The 27353-nt window shown below is 39.2% G+C and overlaps 1 protein-coding gene across 1 annotated transcript in view; it reads left to right on the forward strand.

Moving 5' to 3' along the window:
- The window catches only part of gpc5a (glypican 5a), a 107503-nt gene that overhangs the window by 56996 nt on the left and 23154 nt on the right, over nt 1-27353 (forward strand). Inside the window, exon 8 of the mRNA XM_076078084.1 lies at nt 8122-8284. Coding sequence (XP_075934199.1) covers nt 8122-8284 — 163 coding nt within the window. The remainder of the gene's footprint in view (nt 1-8121; nt 8285-27353) is intronic.

The raw sequence follows: 27353 nt of genomic DNA on the forward strand, positions 1-27353 counted from the left end.
ATATATAAGGGCTTATTAATATGAATTGTTATATTTTTAAATAAAAACACCTCATCAGGCAGGCTGCCTGATACAAAGAAACCCTGCTGCCTTAAGTACACTCATGTGGTTGAGCACAGGCTTTCTGAAGCAGTGAATGCTTTTAAGAGAGCTAATTAATCAACACGGTCCCTGTGGACTCTGAAGTATACTGTATTGTGCTTTGAAAAATGAAAAAAAAAGGTAAATGCACTGCTGCTGTTTTATGAAAGTAGATATTTTCTTTACCGACATTCCTGATCTACATCTTTGATGATTCCTGTTACAAACTGCACCGGCTGCACGTCTGTAATACTCTCTGGTTGTTGCCATAAATGTGAATGACTTCATTGCGGCAGTGTGGTTCATGTTTCGAATGTCACTTGCAAGTTTCTGTTTTTTTTCACAAAAAGTATAAAAAAACACATCTATTTTATTGTCATACGTTGACATAGAGGAAGGTGAAATCTTACAAGCGATGCTGTGTCTAAGAATTGCAGACTTCTATACAATACATCTGGTACTATTTATTCAACAGCTTGTGTGTTCACAGTCCTTGAGTCTATTTGCATTATCGTCTCATTGGGACTTGATTTACAAATATTTCTGATTGGCATCTCATTAGCCTGTGAAGTGCATCACAAGTGTCATTTAACATCCATTTTCAACCCTCAGATGTTATTCTCCTGCCGTCTTCGACGTGTTTTTCAGACATGTTTTGAGGCACACAGCAAGTTGAACAGAATGCATGACAGGAAGTGGTTATCATGTAATTCAATGACAATGTGGCTGTTTATGATGGAAACTGGGGCTTTAGGGAGATATGTTGATCATGTTCAGATGTAAGATGCAGCTGGTGTAAAATGGTGATGATTCGACATTTTAATTTTGGGGATTTTTTATTTTGAGTACTGAATGCAAAGGGAGGAAGCATAGAGATGTGTGTGGGGGGTTAATGGCAGCTCGACAAACACATCAATTACCTATACCAGTGCACTCACTCATTCAATTGTGCACATGAGTGCTTGTGTGAATGTCGGGTATACACCACACAGTATATTACTTCTATAAATCACTAAGGTACTGGTGCACCTTGTTAATAAATAACTTACCTTAAAGTACATGTGCACGTGTGCATGAATGGCAGGTTGCCTGTTAAAAAGGCTGGAGAGAGAGTCTAGACTGAAATATCATATGGATGAAGGCAAAACGTGAAATTCTGTAACATTTTAAAGGCGCCGCTGTGCATTTTATGAGGATAAGAGTGATTTGTCCATGCAAACGTTGATATTAATGTTTTTCATATCAGAAATGTTCTTTACTATTTATATTCATTCGCCCCTGACCTTGACCAACTGAAGTGCAAAAACTGCTCACAGTTTCCCTAGAACCAAATGGAAATGTATCATTGCTATTCCACAGCCGAGGCTGCGGGAAAACACAAAACACCAATGCAGCTATTGACAAATTCATCGTGCAATCTAAGTGTACAAACTCTAGATTTCATCATCTTGCTCATCAGCAGCTCTTTCCTATGAATTATTTGTTGGCTCCTCTCCTTCTTGCCTGTCCTCTCCTCTTGATGTGGTAAAACCCATTAAGAATCTATAAGTAGGCCCTGTCCCTGTGTCTCTCAATCAAAATCAGGAGCAAGCAGCTCCTCACCCCGTCTGCAGGCTGAATTATTTACCAGTCATTGATGTGGTGGTTGACCAGCAGTTTTGTTTGTGAATTATTCATGCCCCCTCTCCTCTTAGTCCAAAGGATTAACACTGAGAATGTATTCACATTTTATTTTCCGCGCTCCGAATGAGCATACCGCATCGTAACATTTGGCTGTTATAGAAGTCCGGTTAACGAGTAGACAGTCTTGATTATAAACAACATCCTGTTCTCTTAAAAATGATTTAATATTTAACACACCGCAGGCGCCGAGCATGACGTGACATTGTTCGATTGAATCATGTTGGTATCCAGCAAAGAGTCTGTAAAGTCCGATATGACAGGGCTGTGCAAGCAAGTCTTAATTGGAGACAAATCTCAAAACCTGCAGTATAGCCTACTAATTGTTTTTTTTAACCCACACTCATTGTCATTGGGATCATGGTTAAAGGACAAGGCTGGAATTACTTTCTAACTTCACTACCTTGTTCATGACTCTCAGCCCCAAGTCCACTTGCTTCTCCTGAAGACATGCATCTTTAAAAACATTTCATGAATTTATACTTTTTATTTTTTTCATTTTTTATTTTAAAAGCCAAGCAATACCCTTAAAGGCAGGGCACTGTAGTTTTTTAGAACAGGAGTAAAACATGTATTTGTCGGTGGCTATTTTCAACCACGGATTAATACACATTTGGTGCTTTAGCAAGTATTTGATGCCACAGATCGGCGTATGTGGGATTGTCTCTAAATAAACTGCATTGCCCATTGTTCTTTGTAATGAAGGAACATGTCACAGAGTCCAAAGTTGTAGCTCTACCCAAAGCTCATGGCCATAGGTGAGTGGGCTGAACGTAGATGGACTGGTAAATCGAGAGCTTTGCCTCCCGACTCAGCTCCCTATTCACCAAAACGGTACAACTCCCATATCACCGCTGACGTTGCACCGAACAGCCTGAAAAGGACCCCCAGATTCTCTTAAATCTCTCGCTCGGGGCAGTGACTCACCTCCAACCTGGAAGGTGCAATCCGGCAGAGAACCATGGCCTCAGACTTGGAGGTATTGACTATCATCATTACTGTATATTCTAATTTCTAGTCCGGACTCTCACTCACTGATCTGCTTTGCTGCTGCTGTACTGGGTCTGGATCAACACCCTGTCAGTGTTGCTGCTGCTGCAGTGAGGTAGATGAAAAATGACAGTGTGTGTCATGGGAGCCGACTCACGTCCTGACACTTTTCTCCTCTGCCTGGCAAATATGATCATTGTAAGATCTCTACTCCACCCTGTATTTACAGATAGTAGAGTGTGTTCAAAGAGAATACTGATGAGCTTAAAAATCCACACACAGCTTTATTCATCTATCTCTGAAGGTGTGATTCGTTTTGCCACATGACACCCGGCACCTCTTTAGGATATGTACCCTATACATACTTTGCTCTGTACATTTTGATAAACTATAAATATATTACATTACTGACGGACAATCAATCTTTGAAACTTTGAATTCTTTGCAGTTTTTTTGGAGCTACCTTCATCTGTGTGGAAAATAGTTGTGTGGGCAGGATAAATGGTGATAATGCCCTTACTTTTACAAGATACAGAGTGACATGGCCATCACCTTGTTCCATTACTGTAGACCCAGCTAGTGTACATACCTTAATGGCTTGAGGTCACAAATTGAAGTTGACAACTGAAATAACATGGTATTAGACTGCAGCAAAGGAGACCTATTTTCTCCAGTGCATGATATTGTTTTAGAAATGCTAGAGCAATGGCGTGGTTTATTATTTTTAATGCTTCTATATAGAGGTTGGACAAGTACATTCATAGCCAAAAAAACATGATGTAGAGTTGAATTACTCTTATATTTTACATGTATCTGCTTTATTTAGTTTATTCCAAAGGCAGATGCCAATGTTAAGTTAATCTGTGTTAATAAATAAATACAATTGTTGCACTGTGGCATTCTCAAGCTTGGAAAATAAATAAAAAACACAATGGATAGTATAATCATGTGATACCAGGGAAAACGCACAATAAAAAGCACTATACGCATCATATGCACAGCTTTAGTGTCTGTGTGTGTGCATATTTGTGTGTGTGTGTGTGTGTGTGTGTGTGTGTGTGTGTGTTTGTGTTTGTGGAGGTACTATTCATTATTCTGACTACCTGTGTGAAGAAACTGTCTCTGAAATGGGTGGCGCGGGATTTAATGCTCCAGTAGCATTTTCCAGATGGCAGGAGTTAAAATAGTGTGTGGGCTGGATGACTGGTGTCCTTGATGACGCTTTGGGCTTTCCTTATGTAGCGGGTAATGAAGATATCATGGATTTGTAGCAGGTCTGTGCCAGTAAATTTCTTGATGCTGGCTTAAAATTGTTGTGCTGCAGGTTCCAGTGCTGTGCAGTCAAACCCGCTAAAGCATACACTGTGATGCGGCCTGTCAGGATATGCTGTCTATGGTGCAGCGATGAGAGTTGAGCCAAGTCTCAGCTACCATCCTGAATCTTTTGAGACACCTCACAGTCTTTGTTGTGATTTCATGAAAAAGCAGCTCGTATTATGAAGAAGTTTGTGATGGGTACAGTGGTAAATATGAAATGTATTAAATATCTCAGGTGGCCAGGGTGGGTATCTGAGGTAACCAAAGCCAGGGAAGACAAGAATGCATGTAACTATAGCTAGATATATCTGTCAAAAAGAAGCAATGGGGAACTTTCCAGTGTGCGATTGCTGTAGCAGCTCTGTGAGGCTGCACCTAGGCAGGCACAGTAGTGCTTTGAGATGCTAATGTCCTCACAAAGATGATGTTTACATGATGTTTAGCAGGTATTCATCATCTAAGTTTATTGTGTTAGCATCGTAGCATTTGCTAATTAGCACTAAACACAAAATACAGCTGGCTGATGGGAATGTTATTCAGGTATTTGATCATAAACTTAAGTACTGGAAAAAGTGAAATTTTGACATGATGTTGACGGTAGAGGAAAGGTCTGGGGTCTGCCACAGTCAATAGGATTCATCCCCAGGGCATAATTGCACCACATTTAATCCATCAGATAGTTGTTGAGATATTTTTGGTTTATACCAAATTTATGTAAATGTTATTGGTGAAATGACCAAACATGGCCTCAAGAGCATTTCAATCAAAGGAGCCATTTCCAAAAGAAACACGTCAACTGTATATTATAGGCTTAATAAATCATGTGAGTTTGCAGTGGAGAAAGTTCAACCACATTCATCTTTGTTTTATTTTGTTCTTCATTAGTGATGTGATAGTGGAATACTGGAGTGTTTTTTAGACAATAAGAAAAACAAATATCGTTTGCTTTGTCTTTTTGGTTCCTGTTCAGTGGAATACACTGTTTTGTGTGAGCGAGTAACAAGAAGACAGAGACAGACCGACTGGTCACAATAAATCTCCATCTAACACATTTCTTTGTTTTGTCTGGGCCTGTAGCCTGGGCTGTATGTTTACTGTTTCCAAGAGTGAACACTATTTTTCTGCTAATATAGTTTGGTGTCTAATCAGTTTCCTAATTTCCACTCCTCCCGTAGTCATCGCTTGTTTATCCTCATCGTTATTAACGGCAGACTTTTCCCAGATTGTGTTTCCTGCCAGCGTAGTGGTGCCCATGGTTATTTGATGGTGCAATTAATTAACATCTAACATTTTACAGAATTGTGAAGTGGATCACTACTGGGATAACTTAGATTTAAAGAGGTTGAGAACCACATGCTTAAACTGTAATAATTGAATTACAGTAAAGAGCATACAGAAAAGGGGAACTTGTGTTTATCTACTAATAAAACAGGGTAAATGCAGATATAAAGATATAAAGATATATTTCCTGTAATAGCATGTGTCAAATAACGGTCCTCTTAGCTCAGATTGATAATTACAACTCTTTAAGAATTAGGTGTAGAGTAAATGGAGGTTTGTGTAACTGAATAGAGAGCTCATGAGATAATATGCTGTGTTCTCTCGTACATGCACGCCCATACGGATGACATTTCCATTCAATTTCAACATCTAGTTGAAACCATTATCTTGTGTACTGCAGAAAATGTGTTGTTCATCATTATCTCGTGTGGTGTTCGCTCTTAATTGGTGCAGCAATTTAAAAAGGAAATGGCCAAGCAGGGGATCCCATTGTTCAGAAAATTCCTTCTAAGTGCACAGTATTGTTATATGCTTGTAAGCAGTTTTGTTTGTGAAAAGAGTAACTGGTATTTGGTGGTCATTAACTCTCCACACGCTGCAGTAACAGCCAGAAGCCTGCCCAAGGGTGCCTACTCAGAGCAGTTTCTCATCTGGAGATGCATTGAACGAAATCAGAGCTCCTGTCTCACAGCCGGTGTTAGATAAAGCCCCATGTCATTCACAGAAGTGAGGCCAATAGCAGGAGTTCATTGTGCATCAGAGAGAGCAGTACAGCTGTTCAATACAATCAAGACCTGTTACTCCCCTGGCCCTCAAGAGTAAAAGAATTAAGTAGCCTGGTGATTGACCGACTTATTCGAACACAACAAATGTTTCCCCAGCTTTTTGAACAAATGTGTTTGCTGTGGAATATCATTATAGAGGCTTAAATAATGAATTACTACTGTTTCACACAAACCAGAATAGCATTTTTTTAATATAGTGCTTTGTTTTGAGTCATTTTATTGTCTAATGGACAAGAACAAGAACAAGACATTGCTGGTAATGATGATGATAATGTATTTTTTAACAAATGTTACTCCTAAAGGAGTAAATAAGGCAGCAGGACGGTGTATGTGGGATCGACTCAAAATGTAATACAGTGTCCGCATTCATCGTAATAAAGGAACATGTTCCTCAGTGTAATGCTCACTGATGTGTTTTTAAATAGTTTTTGGGTGTCAATTGAGATCTTCCGCACAGAGAAATAAGCTATATCAGGCTTTGGCTACACAGACAATGCTCGTTAGTGGCATCAATTCATTGCTGTTTTGTTCCTGTGTTGTATTTTTTTGACAATAACAAAAACAAATATCGTTTGCCTTTTCTTTTTGGTTCCTGTTCCTCCAAGGTGTGTGTGTGTGTGACAAACCAATTTATAAAGAACAGAAAATATTCTTCGGGTAAAGTCAATCTTTTTTTATATTTCAGATTTATTAACTCTCTTGTTATTCCCCTCATAAATATAATGTTCTAGTTATGAACTAAATAAAGTTGTAACTTGAGACTTGAAGGTCATGTGAGTGAATGATAATCGAATTATGTGTAAAAAAAAAAACTTTTCCCTCCCACACATTCATACATCTGCACACAAACATAATAACCTTTCACCTCGCCGCAAACTACAAATAAGTGGATCTCAGGTAGCATATTGTTGCACATGTGCAGTCTACTGCAACCATTGCAAGATGCAGTTTTTTTTGTGCTCAGAGTTGACAGCCTTTGAACCCCACTGAGCCCCTCAAGCAGTGCTCTACCTTCTGGACTGTGAGGCGCAAAGTTCAAATTCAGTCAAACCAGGATAAATCTCAGGCACCACAGAAACTCATTATTCTATGTAATGTATTATAAGTGTGGTCAGACATAAATGGAAAGAAAATCATGCCAATTACACACATGGAAGGAGCGCTTAGATTGCCCAAACTCTCAATATTCTCCATCTTCTAATCTGTCACCATTGAGGAGCTGAGACTCAGACAGGCTAATTACCAGCACCGATGTGTCCGAGCTCCACTTCTGCTCCGCTGCACTGAACCACAACAGTAATTAATTAGCATAGACAATACCTTTCTGATCAACACAAAGCATTCCCTCTTGTTTCCAATAACGCACCATGAATTCAAATGAGCCAATTAGCGTATGCATTTCCCCTGGTATCGAGTTCGCAAAGTCTTTGATTGAGATTCTGCGGCACAGCAACACAGCAGAAAGTTTAGCTGCCCTGCAGAGGCCACTGCGGCCGAGAAGGGTGAGTGTAATTCAACACATACTATACATCCATTGAAGCGTAGGTGGTGGCACTCAGCAGAAGTGTTGGCTTATTACTATTATTATTATTTTTTTTTATAAATAAGGGAATTTAACTGTAGATTTAGTTTTAATATTGAAAGCATAGGATGCAGAAACATATCTAGACAAAAGTGTGTATTAAAATATGCCCTTTGCGGTGCAGTTATTCAGTAGATTCATAGTTTTTTAATTACTTAAGAGGACTGTGGCTCATTAGCAGCATAATCAGCAGTTCTTTTGCATTTTCTCCCCTTTTTTCTCTTCATTTTCTGAATGCATATTCTGCACTATCCTTGCCATGAGAGGACCTTGTTCCCTTTGTGAATGTTGAATGTAATATTCATATAATATATAAGGTTACTACTTTAAACTAGTTTAATTTTGTTGAAAAATATGAATATGTTATTAACTAAAAATGTGTCTTTTTCTTTTTTTCACAACTAGCTGTTGCAAGGGAAGTCCATTCCTAAACTAGGGTCACTGGACCAGATTGAAACAGGAAGTGGAGACACGGAGGGACGTTACAGCGGTGACTGTGATGATGAAGACGGCTGTGGTGGTTCAGGTGGTGGCGAGGTAAAAAGGAAAGTCTCCAGAGTCTCCAAATGTAAGTCTCATCTTTTTGTAATTTTATTGATCAATTAACCATGTGAAGAAATTGTAACCCATGCTGTTATATTTTGCACTTAGGAGGGAGAGGAAAGTAGCCAGAATATAACATTTGATTGGGGATATATTCTAATTTATATTCTATAGGATTGGCTGCAATCGTTTAAATTTGTATGTTTGTATGTGTGATTGCATTTGGTTTTTAATGTATATCTCTTATCTTTGTATGAGGTTAAGAGTTTTATATGGTTCCTGAAAAAAAACAAAAAACTTTAATTATACATATATTCAAAACGTATAACACAGACTTACAATGAATTAGATAAAGAATAAAGGAAAATAATCAACTTTCACAAAGCGCACATAAATATAACGGTGACAAGTAATACATATGTATGTTTGTATGCCTCTTAGTTTTGAACACATGCATTCAATTATTCCTTTTACTCATCTACCAATTTAAAGTTGTAGAAATAAAAAAAATGAAAGCTAGTTTTTAATCAGTGAAGACATTCGAAGGTGCAGTTGCGTACTATATTTTGATAAGACTTGCTCCAGTCTCCATTTTATGACAGCCATAATAATAGTCATTCAAGATAATAGTTGCTATGGGGGCATTATTGCAATCAAGGCCCGTTACTTTAAAAATTATTGCTCCTCAGAGGATCAGTAACCCCTGATGAATCCCAGCGGCGCAGGCTCTCCTCCTCATTTTGTTACCTGTCACACCCTCCTCTCAGCACATGGATTCCCTCCTCCCTCTCTCCTCTACTCTCCATCAAACATGTTAACAACCTGATTAATCACCTTTCTCATTTTGCCTACGGCGACAGCGAGGAAGGGGTGGGGGAGGGGGGGGGGGTCATCCAAACAAGCCGTTCTGTCTGTGTAAATGTTTCCTTTACTGCTTGTCAGTCGGTCTTGAGGCTTTAGCAGCTCAGGTTCAGAGAAGCTGCTTAACAATCGCTCATCTGAGGCTGTAGGAGAGGCACTGACATTTATCACCCATTACAGTAGAGCTGCCCTTTCCTTGTCAGAGGCCAGATCAGCCTGTCTCCCATATTTATGACCCACTGTCTGTCGTGACCTCTGTCGAGCATCTGTCCCCCTGCTGCTTGACCCTCACACAAATACCGAGGATTCCCCACCTGGACCAGACCTCTGGCCAGTCCCTGCAGGTTTCTACTGTTTTTTTGCATTCATTGCTAAAAAAAAAATGGTTTGATGACTTTGTAGTGGCTGTTTGGTATAGGTTTTTTGTCTTTGGGTTTCATTGTTCTAGTAGAATTAAATTAATTAGTATAACTTGCAAGCCAAGGATACAGCAGCACTAAAAATACAATGTTTTATTGCTCTCTCTTACTGAAAAAGGAGTCTTACACAATATAAAGCAGCTTCAAAGTAGTATCCGTTATATTTTATGAAGAGGAATACAAATGATGCTATCATATCAAAGGAAAGCTCTTGGACTCCATCATTAACCGTGCCCTTACCTTGAGAAACCAAAACAAAATCAGTCAACTTAATATTTTGGCACAATTCAAATAGAAAATACAGTATTTTCCAGGAAATTTAATCCAAAACACATGTTCAACCTGCAGCAGTGAAGGAAGATCACAGATAAACAAGGAACCCACTGGCCACTGAATTATTCTCTAGCATCATTGCTCGTTACCAACATAGACATGTAACACCTTCAGAAATGAACAGGTGTGTGACACAGGTTGATATTCACGTGTTAAACCCTCATTTGGCACGAATAAACACTTGCCAATAGTGGGCAGACAGAATTTTAGAGTCCTCTGTGGCTGAGAGTATTGGAAAATAGCACAAATATCTGTCACAGAGTACATAGTAATCCTTTAGTTCAGTCAACCAACTTGCGTGGCATGGATTATTATGTGAATGTTGGATATGTACAGTATTGATATTAAACCTTTGACCTCATCACGCCCCACAAGGACGCACTAAGCTCACAGCTGGAAGTGAAGATGGAGTGATGAGAATTTACTGTCGGTATGCCTGAGTGCTTGTTGATCTCGGATTTGCGGGGCTGTGTTTGACCCCTTTTGTAACTTTCCGAAAGGACAATCCAACATCCAAATTGGTTTAGAACTTCTCCCTCTAGTTTTTCATTTGCTAGCTAGTCATTGAATGCTCTCCAGGAGAGACTGTCTGAAAATGTGCACTGTTATCTCATATCTAAACGATATTGTGCTGCCCCTAATCCTAAGTCATTTTAACTCAAGCCAGGATGTTTCCCTAAATCTAACTATATATATATATATATATATATATATATATCTCACCACATCATAAAACACATTTACTTTTCAACACTACTTTGCAACGGTCAGATCAGAAAACTGTGTTGTTCTAGAGGTCGTGAGCAAACAGTGGTATATTGTCATAATTTGGAAGACTTGTTGCATTCGTCAATGTCTCTCTACGTTGCTGTGTGGCGTCTGCCCTTTGACAAGCTCATATTAGATAAGACTCTCTTGAGAATGGCAACCAATCAAGAATGACAAATCACAACCTGTGAACATAACACTGATGGCTGACTTCAGGTCTTTACAATTACAAGACAAAATTAAAATACAACACTCGGCTCATAGTGCAGGAAGAGACTTTGCTGTGTCTGGGATGTACTGTGATTATCACACTTTTTTGGATCAGACACACAAGTTGTGCAAATCTTCGTCAGCTGTGCCGAGTCGTCACCAAATGCTTTGACATTCAACATATCGACATTGTTCTCCATGGATGGAGAATGTAATTAATTTAGTTATATTTGTTGCTATAGAAACACAGTTGATAGTTCTGATAAGCTACTATGTCTTCCTGCAGCACCAGAGTTGATAAATTGGCTCCCATGAGGCTAAATCACATTGGTGATGATAAACTATGAAAGAAAGTTATTAGTTTTTATTTCAATCTGTGTGCAAAACTTCAAAACATAAAGCTGTAGAGACAGAAATACAATATTAATTACAATAACAGAAGCAGAAACAAATGCAACCACAGAACTATGACAAATATGTGAAGGTGGGATAAAAAAAACGATGTGCTTATAACAGAACCAAGCACATGATCAACACTCAGAACTTTAAATAACAAAGTAATTCGCAAGTCACAAGTGCATGAAATCGCAGGGTAGCGGTTCATTTTCTTAATTTTTTTTCTCAGTGTTTATAAAGTCTTCAAATCTTTGACGATGTATAATTTACAAGACCGCGTGATACATTTTAGTCTATCAAAATGAATTGAATACAGTGATATTGCCATCTCAGTGCCAGATACTGAAGCTGCAATTATCCATAATCCCCCTCCTTTGTGTTTTTGATGTTTATCAGCAGAACATGGTGACGATAGATGAGGATGATAAGGAAATAAAATAGGATAAGCTCAATACTGACAATACAACCCTGATTTAAGGGATTATCCTCGTTAAGCAGAACTACTGTTGTGTGAGAATGCTATGTACGTGACAAAAAGCAACAATGTGAGCAGTTCTTCCTTCAGAATTATTTCAAGGATCTTTGAATGTTTAGTAACTGCAGCAGGGTAGTGTTTTCTGCATTGCAGAGCTACCTGACCGAGTTACTGTCTAACTACAATTAGGCTGATCTCTTTTTTTTTTTATAAACCCAGATAATTATTGAAAGCACGCAGTAAAAGGAGAAAAGGATTGATTCATTTCCCACTGTTAAACACAGAGATGCACTTTCTGCTCACAGCTTGCCAGGTAACACCAACTAAAAAAAAAAAAAAATCAGGAATCCAAGACATACCAGAGAGAGAACATGTTTCTAGTTCCTCGCACATTGTTGCAGTTATTACAGACCTGCCAATTGCTTCAACAAACACACACATCCGTGCTTAATGAAATGAAATGAACATTTAACACTAATGAGAACTAGCACCTCAATGTCAAAACTATTGTAATATCATAGTGTTGTGTATTGCAGCCTATTGCTGTGCATGTAAAGCATCATAACCAGGATCATAATTACCAATTATAATAGACATAATTGGAATACTCATTAAGAAAAACCATAATGTATCCCATGTCTGTGGAGCTGTGTTGTTCCAGACTGTGGATGTGTTTGATTTGTGCATCTATAAAAAGGTTAAACTCCTTTTTATGTTATCGCACACATTTAGATCTCAGTGTAATTAGACACCTTCACACTCCCAAATAACAGATGATATATTTTAGCTTTGATATCCAGAACTCGGTGAAACTCGGTGAAATTATCTGCTGCAGCCCCCCTTTGTGACTTAGCCTGATGAGGTAATTATACACCTGGTTTAATCACACTAAAAGCTTGCCTAGCTCAGACATGAATATGATAAATAAGGTTTGCCATTATAGCCATGGTGGCTTATTAATCACTACACAGTTTTGAAGTAATAACAAACAAGTCTACAGCCATGCCCAGCCTCACACTATATGCTGATGTCAGCATGCTAACAATGCTCCCATGTAGATGCTAAGCAGGTATAATGTTCACCGTCACCGTCATTCAGCTTGTTAGCATGTTAACACGTTAGCTATTTATCACTAAACACATGTCTTTTTGCAAACAGTGGGTCATAAACCAAAGTATTGGACTGCATATTTGTCCTGAGGGGATCATGAATGTTGGTACCAAAGTAAATGACAAATAATGAAGTAGTTGTTGAGACATTTCCCTCAAAACCACAAACGTGAAGCTGCTGCTGACACTAGTGGAAAATTCAAGGATTCACCATTGATATCTGGATTCATCGCTTGGGAACCACCACATCTGGTCCGAATCTTGTGCCTGGCCAACTGACATTGCTATCCCTAGAGTCGTGCAGCTAGCATGGCCAAAATAACACACATACACTTACAGTTCCTGGCTACATACTAGAAGAAAAATAGAGTTTTTCCTCAACTTCTCTCTGTCCAATACTAAATCTTGGATTTCCGTGACCTGTCAACAACGCCTGCAGTGGAGAACAACTAAGAGGTTTTCTTCCATGCTCCAACCCCAACAGGCCTCTTATACTCTTATCTAGCCTGGCATGGTTCAGCTGCAGACACTGTGACTGCTTGCAGCGTGAGCGTTGTACTGCAATAAGACATCTGTCAGACACACTGGCAGCAGTGGAGACACCAATCGATTTCTAGAAAGTAAGCACAATGAGGGGAAGGAGAGAGGCTGCTTTACCATGACTCTTATTAATTAATAGTGTCTCAGTAGGAGACTATTTGATGTTATTTGAGCTTCTACCTTGCAGGCCGGTTGTAAATTACTGAATGTAGCTGTTGCATGTAAAACTCCTCCACTGTCTAATCTTAAGAGATTTTTCCCCATGACAATATTCAACAGTGAGGTCTGCACGTATTTAGTAAAAGCAATTTTCAGTCCTAATTCACGGTGTTGTTTATGTTCCAGCTCGAAATGAGAGATCTGAGAGAAAGGGAATTACACAAAGGCCACTTTGGTGGGTATACAGTAAAAGGCTTATCACTGATAGATAGATCTTTATCCTCATTACAGTGTGAGATCAAATTAGGTCACCTGCTGTGACTCCTGCCCTCCTCTGTGCCGATAATAATGGGATCAAAATCACTTACAGCAGTGTGTCTTATAAGCTTTTGACCAGTAGGCCTTACTGGGTTGTCTCCTATGTTGTCTGATTATCACTTAATTATATTAACCCACTGGACTCATACCTAAGTGATTCGTCAAAGACTTTCATGTCTCAGGAAGATTGTACCATCATACCTTTCCAAATGGTCAAATGCCGTATGTCAGTTGCTATTTAAAAGTATTTACCAATGAAATCAATTGTACAAATAGTAAAATATGCATCTCTAACTAAATAGGCAAACTGTTGCAGCTAGTATTTCTTTAATTGACTACATTGTACATTGTTGCTAGAGTTCGTTATTATCATAAATTTAGTCATATTAAGATTACAAATAAACCATTTATTGCACAAACACTATTTTCCCCCTCACTTGGTATTCCACATTCTGAGTTTTTCCCATAAACTGTGCTGAACACATACATTCACCAACAAAATGAAGATGGGAAAAAAACAATCTTTCCCTGTGGAAAAAAATATGTAATTATTTTCAGGGAAAATTGGTAAAAAGCAACAATGAAGAGCCTTATTGTTGCCACAGTACTAATAATGTTACATGCGAGAATGGAAATGCTGTTTGTTTGTACGCTGGCTGGGTTGCTTCAGATCAGCCATTAACATATATTTACGCGCATTTTGAAGAATGACATTAGAAAAGCTGAATACAAGCACTTCCTCAATTGTGAAAAACAAAATCATGCTCACTTGAGGTGGTTTTTGCCTATGTAGAAGAAAGGGTTGATGCGCTAAATGGATTCTGACATAGCGAACATCCAACTAAAATGACTGATCAGCTGTTTCCCCTGTCGGCATCTCCTGTAATATTCCCATAACGTGTGAATGCTTGTCTTTGTCTCCGGCCAGCATGGAACATGGCCAAAGGGTCAACTTCTGACCAAGCTACGCTCCAGCCGAGTTTATTCGCTCCAAACCAGTTGATGGAAATGCGCCACAGTCCCATTTCTTTCTTTTTTTTTGCGCCATTTCAGAAGTTTAAAATTTGCTTAAAATTTGCTTGACAATTGAATGGGTCGTGATATTGAGGAGTTGTGGTAGCTTAAGCTGCTGCTATAGTTCTTGTGGAATATTATCTTAAGCAGCTAATGTTGAAAAACAACTTGGTTAAGATTTGGGACCAGAACTGTAGACTTGTGTTGATTGCATGAAAGGATAATTATGTAGCTCCAAAGCTCAGTGGCCCAGAACCATACCATTACAATCTTTCAGAGCAGGAACCAGTCACCTTTACAAAAGCAAATGGGTCCTGAAATGATTCACACCTATGGTTGGAGGAACTAATAGTGTTGCATTAATGCCGAGCAGCACAAATGAGCCAGTTACTAACTGCAGACTCCCACCTTGACTGTCAAACACAAGGCAGGACTATGCTGATCATGACAGGTACCCACAAGGGAATAGCACCATCCAACTACTGTCCAACATGGAAACTCCTTTCAGACACCACAGTGTTGAAGCTGAAGGGACATGTGTGTCAATACACAAGCAAAGCTCAGCAGGGAATCGGAAACAACAGCAGATGCCCAAAGCACCAGCTGCTGAAGACGGAGCTGTCACTCTACGACTGCAAGTTGAAACAGACGAACCCAAGCAGTCTGGATTAGACGGTGGCGTAAGAAGTATTCATATCCTTTACGTAAGTAAAAGTAGCAGTGCGGCACTTTGAAAACACTGTATAAAATGTAAAATTCCTGTAATGTAAATATATGAATTAAAAGTATTATTAGTAAAATGTACTTAAAGTCTCAAATGTAAAAGTACTCATAATGTAGAAAAAGGGCCCCTATATGTGTTGTCGCTGTAGATTGGATGAACAACCATGAAGCCAAAGACTTGGTGCAGCACTCATGGATCCCTGGAGCGTCTTGCATACAAGGTCAACAACACACTTAAGAGCTGTCATCAGAAACTCAATGGACTTGTGGAGAAAACCACTAAGAGCTGCTCGATCACAAGAGTGCCTGACGTTTGCGGCTCCATACCAACCCAATGCCTCCTCCCTGCTACTGTTAAGCATAGGTTTTAAACCTTTCACAGATTACCATGAAGAGTGGATAAAGGTTCATGAGAGGGGCTACCATCAGTCACCTTGTCTACATGCAAGCCATTAAGCTGAATGACAAGAGGATCTACAGGAATGGCACTGGAGGACATTTGGAGTGGAAAAATGTAGGTGGGTGGAAGCAAATGAAGGGAGAATAATTGGAACTGAAGGGGTCGAACTATCAAAAGGCCACATCATAGACTGGACTCAGGACGGCTGCAGGAACCAAGAAAGGCAGCAAAATCCAAGGTACATGAGCAACACCTTGGTATGCCCTGCTGTTGGTCACAAACTCAGCTGGAAAAGCTGTTGATATCAAAAAAACAGAAAATCCTTAAACTGTACGGTGGACTCGACCTAAAGCCCATCACCCTTCTCCTGCAGCTGGAGACAGTGGAGGTGAGCGGCAAGGACACTGAATGAAACACGAAGCATTTGTGAGTACATTAGTAAAATGGCTCCTGTCATCGGCAGACAGATGAGGTGGCTGCCAGAGATTGCCAGAAAAAGACACCATCTGCCATTAGCAGGGTCCTGAGCTTATGGAGCAAAGGATTTGATAACCAGAATGAATTAATTCAGCATTTTTTAAGAGTATTTCAATTACATTTTCACTCGAGTGCAGGTAATAAAGTGTTTTCTTTTTTCTTTTTAGAAATTGCCAATTAATCATGTTGATGATGGTATTTTCACTCTGACCTTAAGCATTATTTTGTAGATACTAACTTTGTTTTTAACCTTAATAAACAACAAGAAATGTCTACCCATCGTCCTAATATACTAGAGTACATCTTTGTTTTGAAAATGAAGAGAGACTCAAGTTTGAGCTGCCGTAGTGTCTTTTTTGACCAGTCAGTCAACCTCGCTACACCTGGATCTATCCTACAAGAACTACATTTAGTCCCTGGTTGCTCTAAACACAGGTTTATAGTGACTGAGCAATTCCCCAAAAGGTTCTTGGTCCTCTGGAAAACTTGCTCTGATGGAAACACCTTTCGAGGCTCAATGCAAAATGGTTGGCCTAATTAAAACGGATGGTCCTTTTTGATTTATGAACCAGAAAAAAAGAAACAAGGAAGAACAAGTTGCACCGGCCTTATTGGCCTGAAGAGCATCATGCCCCACAGTGGTGGACTGTAGCATCTAATGTTTAGGAATCATGTTTCAAAACTCAATTTCTTTTTATACCACACTCAAACAGCAGAAATAAAACCTCTATATCCAAAAGATTTATCTTGAGCTGAAAAACCTGAGGGTAGGTCGGTTCAGGAGTTATTGGCCAAACGTACGCACTACTTCTCATAACACCACTGGCTGTTCCGTGTGACTTTTTTTCTGCTTAACTAGTGGTGGATAACTCTGAAAATAATCCAAGATTGGTTGCTCTGAGACCTGCAGTCTCTGCGGTAGACGGTGCTGGTGGACACACTGGGGAAAAAAAGGAAATATCTTAACACAGACTGTATGATTCCAGCCCTACAGCCTTCAACCCCTAACAGCTATACATGTGGAAATGCAGAGTAACAAAATTCATCTAATATACTTTCAAGTTGGCACCATTACTGGAAAAATCAAAGGCATCTTCCATTCAATTTAAGGCTTAATCTATTCCTCAAAGCTATCGACTGGCTTGAGTATGAGCCTGGTGAAGTTTCTTCGGTAACTTTAGGCCTACTTTTGTTTTTAAGTGTTGCATGTTATGTGCTCTATGTTATTGTTGCTTTCTAAGATGAATTTAGATTACCGTGACATGCTCTAGATTACTAAACTGCCTTAAACAACATATTAACCCCACTGCCTCCTACTCATCCACAGATTGTTCGAGCTTTTAGCTTCACTATGGGATTAGTTTATGTAATCAGTCTCTTGTGACTCATCATGAATGCCTCCCCCGTTTGCTGTGGGCTTATCTAACTCATATGGATAATCGAGCACCTTTCTCCAACTCGGCCTGTTTTTAACTATTGGAACCGATAGATGTTAGTGACTCATCATAGTTGTATTTTTTATTAAACTAAAACTAGGGAGGTAATGCGAGTATTACTGTTGGTGAAGCTGTGCACTCTGACATGGTTCAACATTTAAATATCTGAGATTTTGTTTGTAACGGATATCTACAACAGTGTTATACTGCATTCAAATACCTAAGGCCTGGACAGGCGGGTCTAGAGTTACACTTTATCAATAAATGATCTTGATACGGTGACTAATCAACCAGCAATAGCATAGATTGTAAATCGCATGAGCAGACTATCTTCTACTTTCCAAATGCTTTTCTCTTTGTTTTATGTCCTTGTTCAAGTACACAGAAAAAAAAGGAAGATTTCGTTGGGTACATAAATAAGCCACAAAGCAGTGCAGATGAGAGCATGCAGATTAATATCTGCTGTGTATTAACATATGGTCACAGCTCAGATTGGATCCTGTTTCTGATGAAATACATCACATCTAGTGTATGTGCCTTGAACCTCATTGCCTGCTTTAACTCAAACCATGCTTGGATGAAAATGAAATGCAATTGCTTTCTGATTTACCACAGTAAACACACTGACATTTTTATTGTAAGATAATAGAAACCTTGCATTTTCTTTATCATTTCCCTTCCAGGTGTTTGTGTTTTGTTTTTTTAATCAAATCTTTTTTTAACCACAGTAAGATGTCATTATCTTTAAAGACACATTCCCGTCTTTCAATCATTTTCTCATACCTTGCATGATTTAATGGCTGGCTTAATGAGCTGTGGCTTGCATGTGGAAGGACATCTCATCGTGTTAATGAACCGTGAAAGGGCAAGCACACATCATTGTGTGAACGGTTTTAATAATCAGCTCGGTGTCAGACACACAGCCCATCTACCAAAAGTCTGCTCTATCAGTAAGCACAGATGCTGGACGTTTCATCAAGACAACTTATTCTTGGATGGCCCAGCGACCAATCGACTCTGACCCTCTTCCTACTGCCTGTGTACTCCTTGTCTCTCCGGCTCTTACTCGCTGTCTGTATGCTACCAAATGGATGCTTTCAAGGCTACTATATTGACTGGCTACAGTTTCTCTGTTGCAAGTTTCCTATAATGATTTATCGTAATGAAAAATGAAATGAAATCTTTTTTCATGAGACCATGTCGGTTACCATTCCATATTTAGATATTTCATTAGGTAAGTTCTAAGTTTCTCACTAGGTTTTCCTTGTTGTCATTCTAGAGTATACGAGTATAAGAGTTGACCGCCACGCTAGCGGCTGTGTGATGCTGTACTTATTGTGATGCTGACATGTTGATGTTTAGCAGGTTTAATCTTTACCTTGTTCACCATCTTAGTTTACCATTTGCTAATTAGTATTTCACACAAGGTACAGCAGATATGTGTCATAAACGATAATTAAACATTTGACCTCATGGTGGTGCTAGATTAAAAGTCAGGGGATCGTCAAGAATTACAAATCATCCCTGGGCGAATGTTTTTTTCCAAATTACATGACAATCAAGTATGTGTTGAGACATTTCACTAAAAACTAAATATTTCCACCTCAAGATGGCGATAAAGGGAAATACCAAAGTCAGTAGGATTCATCCTCTGGGATCCTCTTTTCCAAATGCAAAGTTGTTGCTAGAACGGGGGCGTGAACAACCAATAACAAACCTACGCCCCTTACCTGTCCTGAATTCGGCCAATCACAACTGTTTGTCTACACTCATGGGGACGTACGGGGGTGCAACGAGAGGATATTGCACTGTTATTGGTTGATGTCGTTGAGGACATGGCTCCCAAGGAGAGAGCTAGTAGGGGGCCGCAGATTCTGGAGGAAGAAATTGTAACCGCTCTTCACATTCTGTAGCTGTTTACTGTTGAAAGGAGAGCTCTGAGATTATTTTTTACTTTTTAATCTTTGAACAGCAGCACCAGTGAGTGAACTCTGTGTGTGTGTCTGTTAGCACATTCGCAGAGCTTAGAGAGTTGAATATTGCAGCTTGTGGCGGAATGTAAGTAGACTTTGCATGACCTACACCACTTGTCAGCATGGTGACATATGACAGGCAGGTTTTGTCTCCTTCATCCTCATGTCCTCTGAAAACTTCACTCAGCCTTCATCCTCAGACCTGCAAGGTCATCCTTAGATGTGCATCAGCGACCCTCAGACCCACGCGCTGCTCTCCCATCATCCCTTCTCTCTGCCTGTCTGCCCTGCCAGGCAGAAAAACCCATCCACACTATTTCTGCTGCAAAAGCCCTCAGCTCACACCTCTTTCCCAATCGTATGCACACCCACAACCACAGTTATAAGCATGCATGGACACAGACACTCTCACATACACACTCGCTGACAGAAACACGTCAGGTGAACCGATGAAAATCTGAGTCGCCCAACAGGAACAAGTTGTTTGAATCTACTCAGGCTGATGTTCTGTGTTGACCTTCAGTGATAATGGATGAGAAATAATGGAAAAGGCTGATATCCAGGCAGGAAACATGCCTGCAGCAGCTTGGTGTTTGTCATGGTCACAAGTGAAGAGGACAGGTTTGATGACGTTACACTCTGAGGTTAAAGTGTGGTTGTGATTTATAGCGCAGAAGGAGTTGCATTTTCTTTGAAAACATGTTTTTTCAATGGACCCTTGTCTGGCTTCAAATGAATGCGTACAGAATCCTTCAGTTTAAATAATATGCTTTTAATAATGTTCCAGGTCCGCAGCAGTGCACTAAAATAAGAAACAGCTTTTTGTGGCGTTCAGATGCTTTACAAAACTCTTCATTCTCAGTTTCAAACATGCTCCAAGGTTATCTCTTCTTTGAGTAATAGTGAGCATAAACAACATGTGGTCAAACATTTCAGGTATTCATTTTTAAACAGCCTGTATGCTGTTTATCAAATAGAGGCTACAGCACATTCCTAATAAATACAGTGGGTACGGAAAGATATTTCAGTTTTTCTTTTTTAATAAATTTGCAAAAATTTCTACATTTCTGTTTTTTTATGTCAAGATGGGGTGCTGAGTGTACATTAATGAGAAATAAAATTAACTTTTTTGATTTTAGCAAATGGCTGCAATGAAACAAAGAGTGAAAAATTTAAAGGGGTCTGAATACTTTCCGTACCCACTGTATATATATATATATATATAAATAAATAAAACAAGCTTAGTAATAGTGTTTGATTTCAATTCAAACCAGATTTCTATTTAGTTTAGAGGGTATGATTTAAATGCTATTTCATATTTATTCTCATTATTATCTACCCATCATGCTCCTCATTGTCAGTGTTTTGGTTCATTTTGTAAAAAGATGAAAATAAAATAAGTTTAATGAAATCTTAAGTAAAGAAGTAAAAAGGAAATATCAATGTACTGTTTACTGTTTACCAACTCATGTCATGTGCAAGTGCCTTCATCATTTCAAGTGTTAATTGTAAAAAGTGAATGTTATTTCTGGCCTTAATTACATACATGTACATATATGTATAGGCAGACCTCCCATTGCAGCTCATCTCAAAGCTGCTCTGAACTCTGTGACTGTGTCTGTGCAGGCCAGTGAAGTAGACAGAAACCAAAGAGTGCTTTGTAACACGACCCGTTATCTTGCTGGAAGTATCCTTTTCAAAGAGGGTAGACTGTGGCCACAAAGGGATGCTCCTGGTCAGCAGCTCAGAATGGTGTAGCATTTAAATGATATTCAGTTGGCTTCAAGGGGCCTAATGTGTGCCAAGAAACACTGTTCACAGAATTACACCTCCATCCCTAGTTTGGTCCTTTGACACAGACAAGATCCTATCCTATCCTAAGACTATTTACAACAAATCCTCATCAACATGTCGGAACAGAAATCAAGGGTTTTGAACATGGCAAAGGTTTTCCACTATTCAATCATCTAGGTTTGGTGAACAAATGCCCTCAGCAGCCTCATTTCCATCCTATTAGCTGACAGAAGTGGAACTTTGTAGGGTCCTTTTAGTGGTGCAACCCACACATTGTGAAGGTTCAGGATGTGGCACTCAAACGTTCTCCTGCACCTCGCCACTCCTCTATTCATGCATCTGTGGCCTTTTTTGTTTGCCTGAACAACACTTGCCAATTGCTTGTGACCTCTCTCCCTGACGCGATGTTTTCCCCACCAAAGTGCTACTGACTGCATATTGCTCTTCACTATTTTGATCGCATGAAACTCTAAACGTGTGATGGATGAATATCAGGGGAGAGGCTAGATTTGGCACCAGGATGTCCTTCCTATTCTTCTGATTAATCAAACTGTACCGACCTCTTGATCCTGACTTCATGCTCCTATATGTTGATTATCAACCACATCATTCAAAATGTAAAGACGTTGGCAAGTGCTAATAATAATCTGAAGTGCATGTTTCTCTTTTAGCTGAACTCAATCAATATTTGGGCAAAAACTCTCTCTCAAAACTACAAACCTTGTTAAAACAGACAAATGAATCTAAATGAACAAAATGCAACTTTTTGAGCTGCAGAGGCTGAATACAAGACGAAGCATTTGACAGAGATAACCATCTGGACCAGAAAATGTACCAGTGTCAACAGCACTGCAACCACACGCTCATATCAGTAAGATATCAGAGAGCTGATATGTGTCAGTGATCTATGATCCCCTTGTGGAAGTCGCTTTTTTTTCCCCGGGTTTTGCCTCTTCAAGACCCACAATGACTAATTTTCCACGTCGGAGTGATTGAATGTCAAAACACTGGGAGCATCTCTCAAACACTCTCACTTCTCTCAAATCACTATCTGTAACACGCAACACACACACAGTCCACCAGCAAAAAGTATAAATAGGTACAGCGGCAATCTCCTGTCTGAGTAACATTAGGTTAAGTCCAGTGTTTGGAAACAAAATTGTGACAATTACATCTACGATAAAGTTAAATTGAAGTAGCATGAATCTATTTCCATCCGTCAACTACTACCTATTAGATATATGATGATGTACGATCCAATAACGATAAAGTGGTAGAGGTTATTTAAATCTGATTTGAAGATTCAGCTTAGATTCAGTAACAACTCAACTCAATTTAACTCGGATTTGATTTAATATTTGTAATTATACATTTAAATTGGATATGTTAAACTGTGCATTGATGGAGGTATCGTGTTTTGACCGGAAGCTAAATTGGAACAAAAAAAATCAATCTCTCTTTACTTTTAGTTTTAGTTTTATTTGGACAAAATTCTTCAAAACTACTGTAGTGCCTGCTTCCACATCAGCTATGATAAACAACAGCAATACATACAAAATTAGCATTTGATATTGCAGAATGCATACCTCATCACTATCATTTTACGTTGATTTATGATTTATGACGGACATCCATTATACACACCCTCACTCTTGACACAGTTTGCAAAGCTGGAATATAGATACATCTTGTTTAGAGATGCTTTCAAGTTAAACCAGTGCTCTGAAATCAGAATGAAAGCAGGAGTGAGACAAATGACTAGTATGCTAATAGAGTTGTCCAAATGTACTGCTTTAATAGGAGCAAAAGTCAGTAAAATATTCTCACATGTTATGTACACCAGTTGAATTAGTTTAGAGCCTCAAACGCCCCCCACAAAATTTAGAATTGGGTCAAATTTCTGCAAAATCGGTTGTCATTCAATGTTCAGTTTGAATGCGATCATGGCGCCTGATCAGCGTTCAACAATCTGGCTTTCGCATAATCAGATGGATTTTTGTTAATTTCGGTCAGCCGTTTTGCACTTTGAGCAGTTTCTGCCGCCTGATTTTTTTTTTCAGAGCAGATCGGTGGAAGCTATTATTCCATTTGGCATACGTAAAATCCACTCAGCACCTCCTACTTCAGTAAAACTTCATCTGGTAGGATTTGGTTGGTATTCTCTTCTCCTATTAAAATACACAGCAGAGGCTGATACAATTTAGTTAGCAGCACAACTACTCTGAAAAGAAGAGATTTAGTTCGAGCTTCCTGATGGATTGGGTGCTTGTTGTATGTATAAGCCAACATGTTAATGAGAAGCAATGGTAATGTTGAGTAAATAAGTGTTTACATTTTGATGAAGAAACAGTAATTGTAGGTTTCCTAATGGTGCAACATATGCACCACATACACAAAGCATTAAGCAGGCAGTAGACCCCGCGGCTGAGCAGCCCAGCAGAGTAAAAGACTAAAGTCCTTTTTAAAGCAAACAGGTTAAGTCACTTTTGTGCTTCTTCTTGGAGCAGGAGAAAATGTATTCCATCTCATTGCAAAATTCCCATTTTCATTTGAATGTCTCCAATGAATGAATGAATGATTGTGTAGTAAAAGGCACACATGCCAAAACTGGAGCGGTTGGCATACACAGGGGATTTTTCTGTCAGTTTCTGTCAAAGGTTTTCTTCATTTCTTTTCAATTAACTTTGAGGGGTCGAGGCTGTGCCTAACAATCAGAGAGACATAAAACATGTTGGGAACAGCGTATCATTATTGTCCTAAATAACAGTTTCAGTATTCGTCCACATGTGTTTATGTCTGCCATGCGTGGAGAAAGCACAGTAATAAAACAAATGCTCTGGGTCCTTTTATGTGCAGTAAAAACCTGTTAATAGGGTCAGCTTTTGCAAGCTTTTTAATGGTCTCAGCTTTGTCGCTGCAAAAGATGAATGATGAATATTTACTCACTCGTAATTGTTCCATCAAACACAAGAGGCTAATGTTCTGACTCAAACACATTTAAGGCGGAGTTGAAAAAAGAAATGAACTATCAGAATCTTGGCCAAAGGATGCATTTTTCAACAATAAACATGCAGTTCTGACAGCCTAACACAGTGCAGTGGAACTATATACATACTTTTTCCTCATTACTCAAGACCAAAATGCCTGTAGAATAATCAAAGTAATGTCTCACTGACCTCAGCATTTTGTCTGAAATTGATTTCAATGCTTCACCTAATTGCAAAGTGAAAATGAAATACAGTGATAGATAACGTTGTGGGCGGGTTTTGAGCAATTAAATTCTCTATCAACACACATATTGAAGGTGTTTCTATTATCTCTCCAATTGCTTTTTGAATTATACCACTGGAAGCAGCCTTGACTTTGTCGTTATTATGCATCCCCTGGAAACAACTCCCAAAACTCTACACACTGCAGCAGAGGTTTCATCATGTTTCACAATCCTACCAGATGTTCTGTGGATCCTGTGGGTAATGCTTCAGAAAGTAACATCAGAATTCAATGGGAAAGATTTTTTGTCTATGTAAATATAAGGAATTGCCCCATCAAGGTTTGGTGCCACTCTGTGCACCATCAGCAGCACCTTTTGCATGTTCTCGTGTGTTTTATCTGTTTCTCAGCATCTAAATATATCAGAGGGCTTGCTCTATATGAATAATAATCTTTGCAGCAATAGGCAGGTTGGTTAGATGAGCCTTGGCGAAGACCAGCCACAGGATGTTTCGCTCCAGTTGAGTGGATGTGATAGAGTTTAGCTCTGGATTAGAAACTCTTTTCTGACCTGGCCTTTTTCAACTTATCTACAGTTGCCCCGTGGAGCTTTATTACAGCAATTCCCTGGAGGAGGTGACTTCTTCAATGTCATCATCTGTCTCACCATGTCACCAAATCAGTCTTTTACTTCTTCTTTTTTTTTTTTTATAATTGAAGAACTAAAATCACTGTAATGAAGCTATATTGATGAATTTATTTTAGTATTGTGTTTTATTGATTTCATGCTGTATCCATTTTTAATTCTAAAGCCTTGAATTCATATTCTCAAAGAAAGAAACATACTGAGGCAATCCTTCACCAGGGTGTCGCCCTTAAACTTAAAGCCATTGTGTTAGATGATTTAAGTTATCCTCATCTTCTTGAAGGCAGCAGAGCTATCGTTAATGTAATCTGTTTGACCTGCACATCAGCTGTCAACATGTCTCCTGTCAAAAATGGTCACAACATGAATGAATCTAATTAATGCATATAGGCTAGCACATATTAGTGCCTCCAGTACTGACAGACTGCTTTATATACAGGAAGTTCGAACATATTTTTTGGGGAACGACCTTCAGTGATGCATCAAAACGCTTCCTGTTACACAGTCACCGAAATCTTCACCATGCATCTAATCCAATTATTACATTTCACTTGACAGTCAACAACCAAGAGTCTGATAACCAACATGATGAAACCACTTAAATGACAATAAAGAGTATCCTTTATCACAATTGTAATGGGCATCTTCAGGCTCAGTTACATCCTGTGAGTGTTTGTCTGTGTACACAGATGCAGACAGAGTAACGGTTAAAGTACAACAAATACATGTTTTCTGCATTTCAACAGTATTGACCCAGATTATTGTTGCATCACAGTTACTGAGTGCCTGTTGGTCACGTTGGTTCTGGATTTGAAAAGAGGATTTTGAGATGGCATGTAGTGATGACTTTTACCAGACAATATTCTTTTTTTTTCTTTTTTGGGATTATTGGCAAAATATGTTGTGCTAGGGGTTCACTGCATGTAAGAAAGTGAGCGAGAGTGGGCTACGTACAGTTATGAATGTTTGAATGCCGAGCTGGCCAACGCTACTAGAGTGTGTGTGTTGAGTCATAAAAAATAAATACGGTGACATGATCAGCAGGGCCTAGGCTGGATTCAGATGGATTTGGGTGAATGAGATTGAGATGTCACTCCATCCCACTACAAGATAATCTGTACTGACTTTCTGTCGCTTTGGTCTCAAAACATGTCTGAGTCAGCTCAGACTCTGTAGCCAAAAGAAGCTGCGGCAGTGCTGAAATTGGAGGAATTATGTAATGTTCTCTATATTAGTGAAAATAAAGAATATGACTAATTTGTTTCAGATTTGTTTTTTATCTAAAAAATTCAGCAATTGGAGAATGTTTGAAAAGAAACGAAGAAAGTGTAGGATAAGCAACAAATACTGAAGTGACTGTAAAGTGCCGGTGTCCTGTTCCCTTTGGAGCGGTGTAGTCCTGTTAGAGCAGAATCTGAGAGGATGTACATCCATTATCTGAGTTGCAGTGGAGGTAGAGAGGATTATCTGACTCCTGCAGGTTTACTTGGCGTCCCACAGTTTGCAGACATCAAGATCCATCTCCCAACTGTCGATCAGAGTCTGGTGCGTGTCTCCATTAGCACCTTGTGGCAGATGTTTTCCATCCGCCATCCATCGCTTAGTGTCACACATCCTTAATTGGGCATGGTAATTATCCAATCGCACAATATTAAGTGTCCTATTTGTGGAAATGCGGTCGCTGAAAATGAATAGTTATTGATTAGCAACACTGACATTCAACTTACTCCTTTTCGCACATTAGCCTAGCATTGATTGCCGGCAGCACTTCCTGTGTGCAATACTGTGAATCGACCGGATTCCTAATGTGTGGTCCAGGCTTGACCATTAGAA

Source organism: Anarhichas minor, unplaced genomic scaffold (genome assembly GCF_050575085.1).
Source record: "Anarhichas minor isolate MPS153535 unplaced genomic scaffold, ASM5057508v1 ptg000062l, whole genome shotgun sequence".
NCBI classification, from domain to species: Eukaryota; Metazoa; Chordata; class Actinopteri; order Perciformes; family Anarhichadidae; genus Anarhichas; species Anarhichas minor.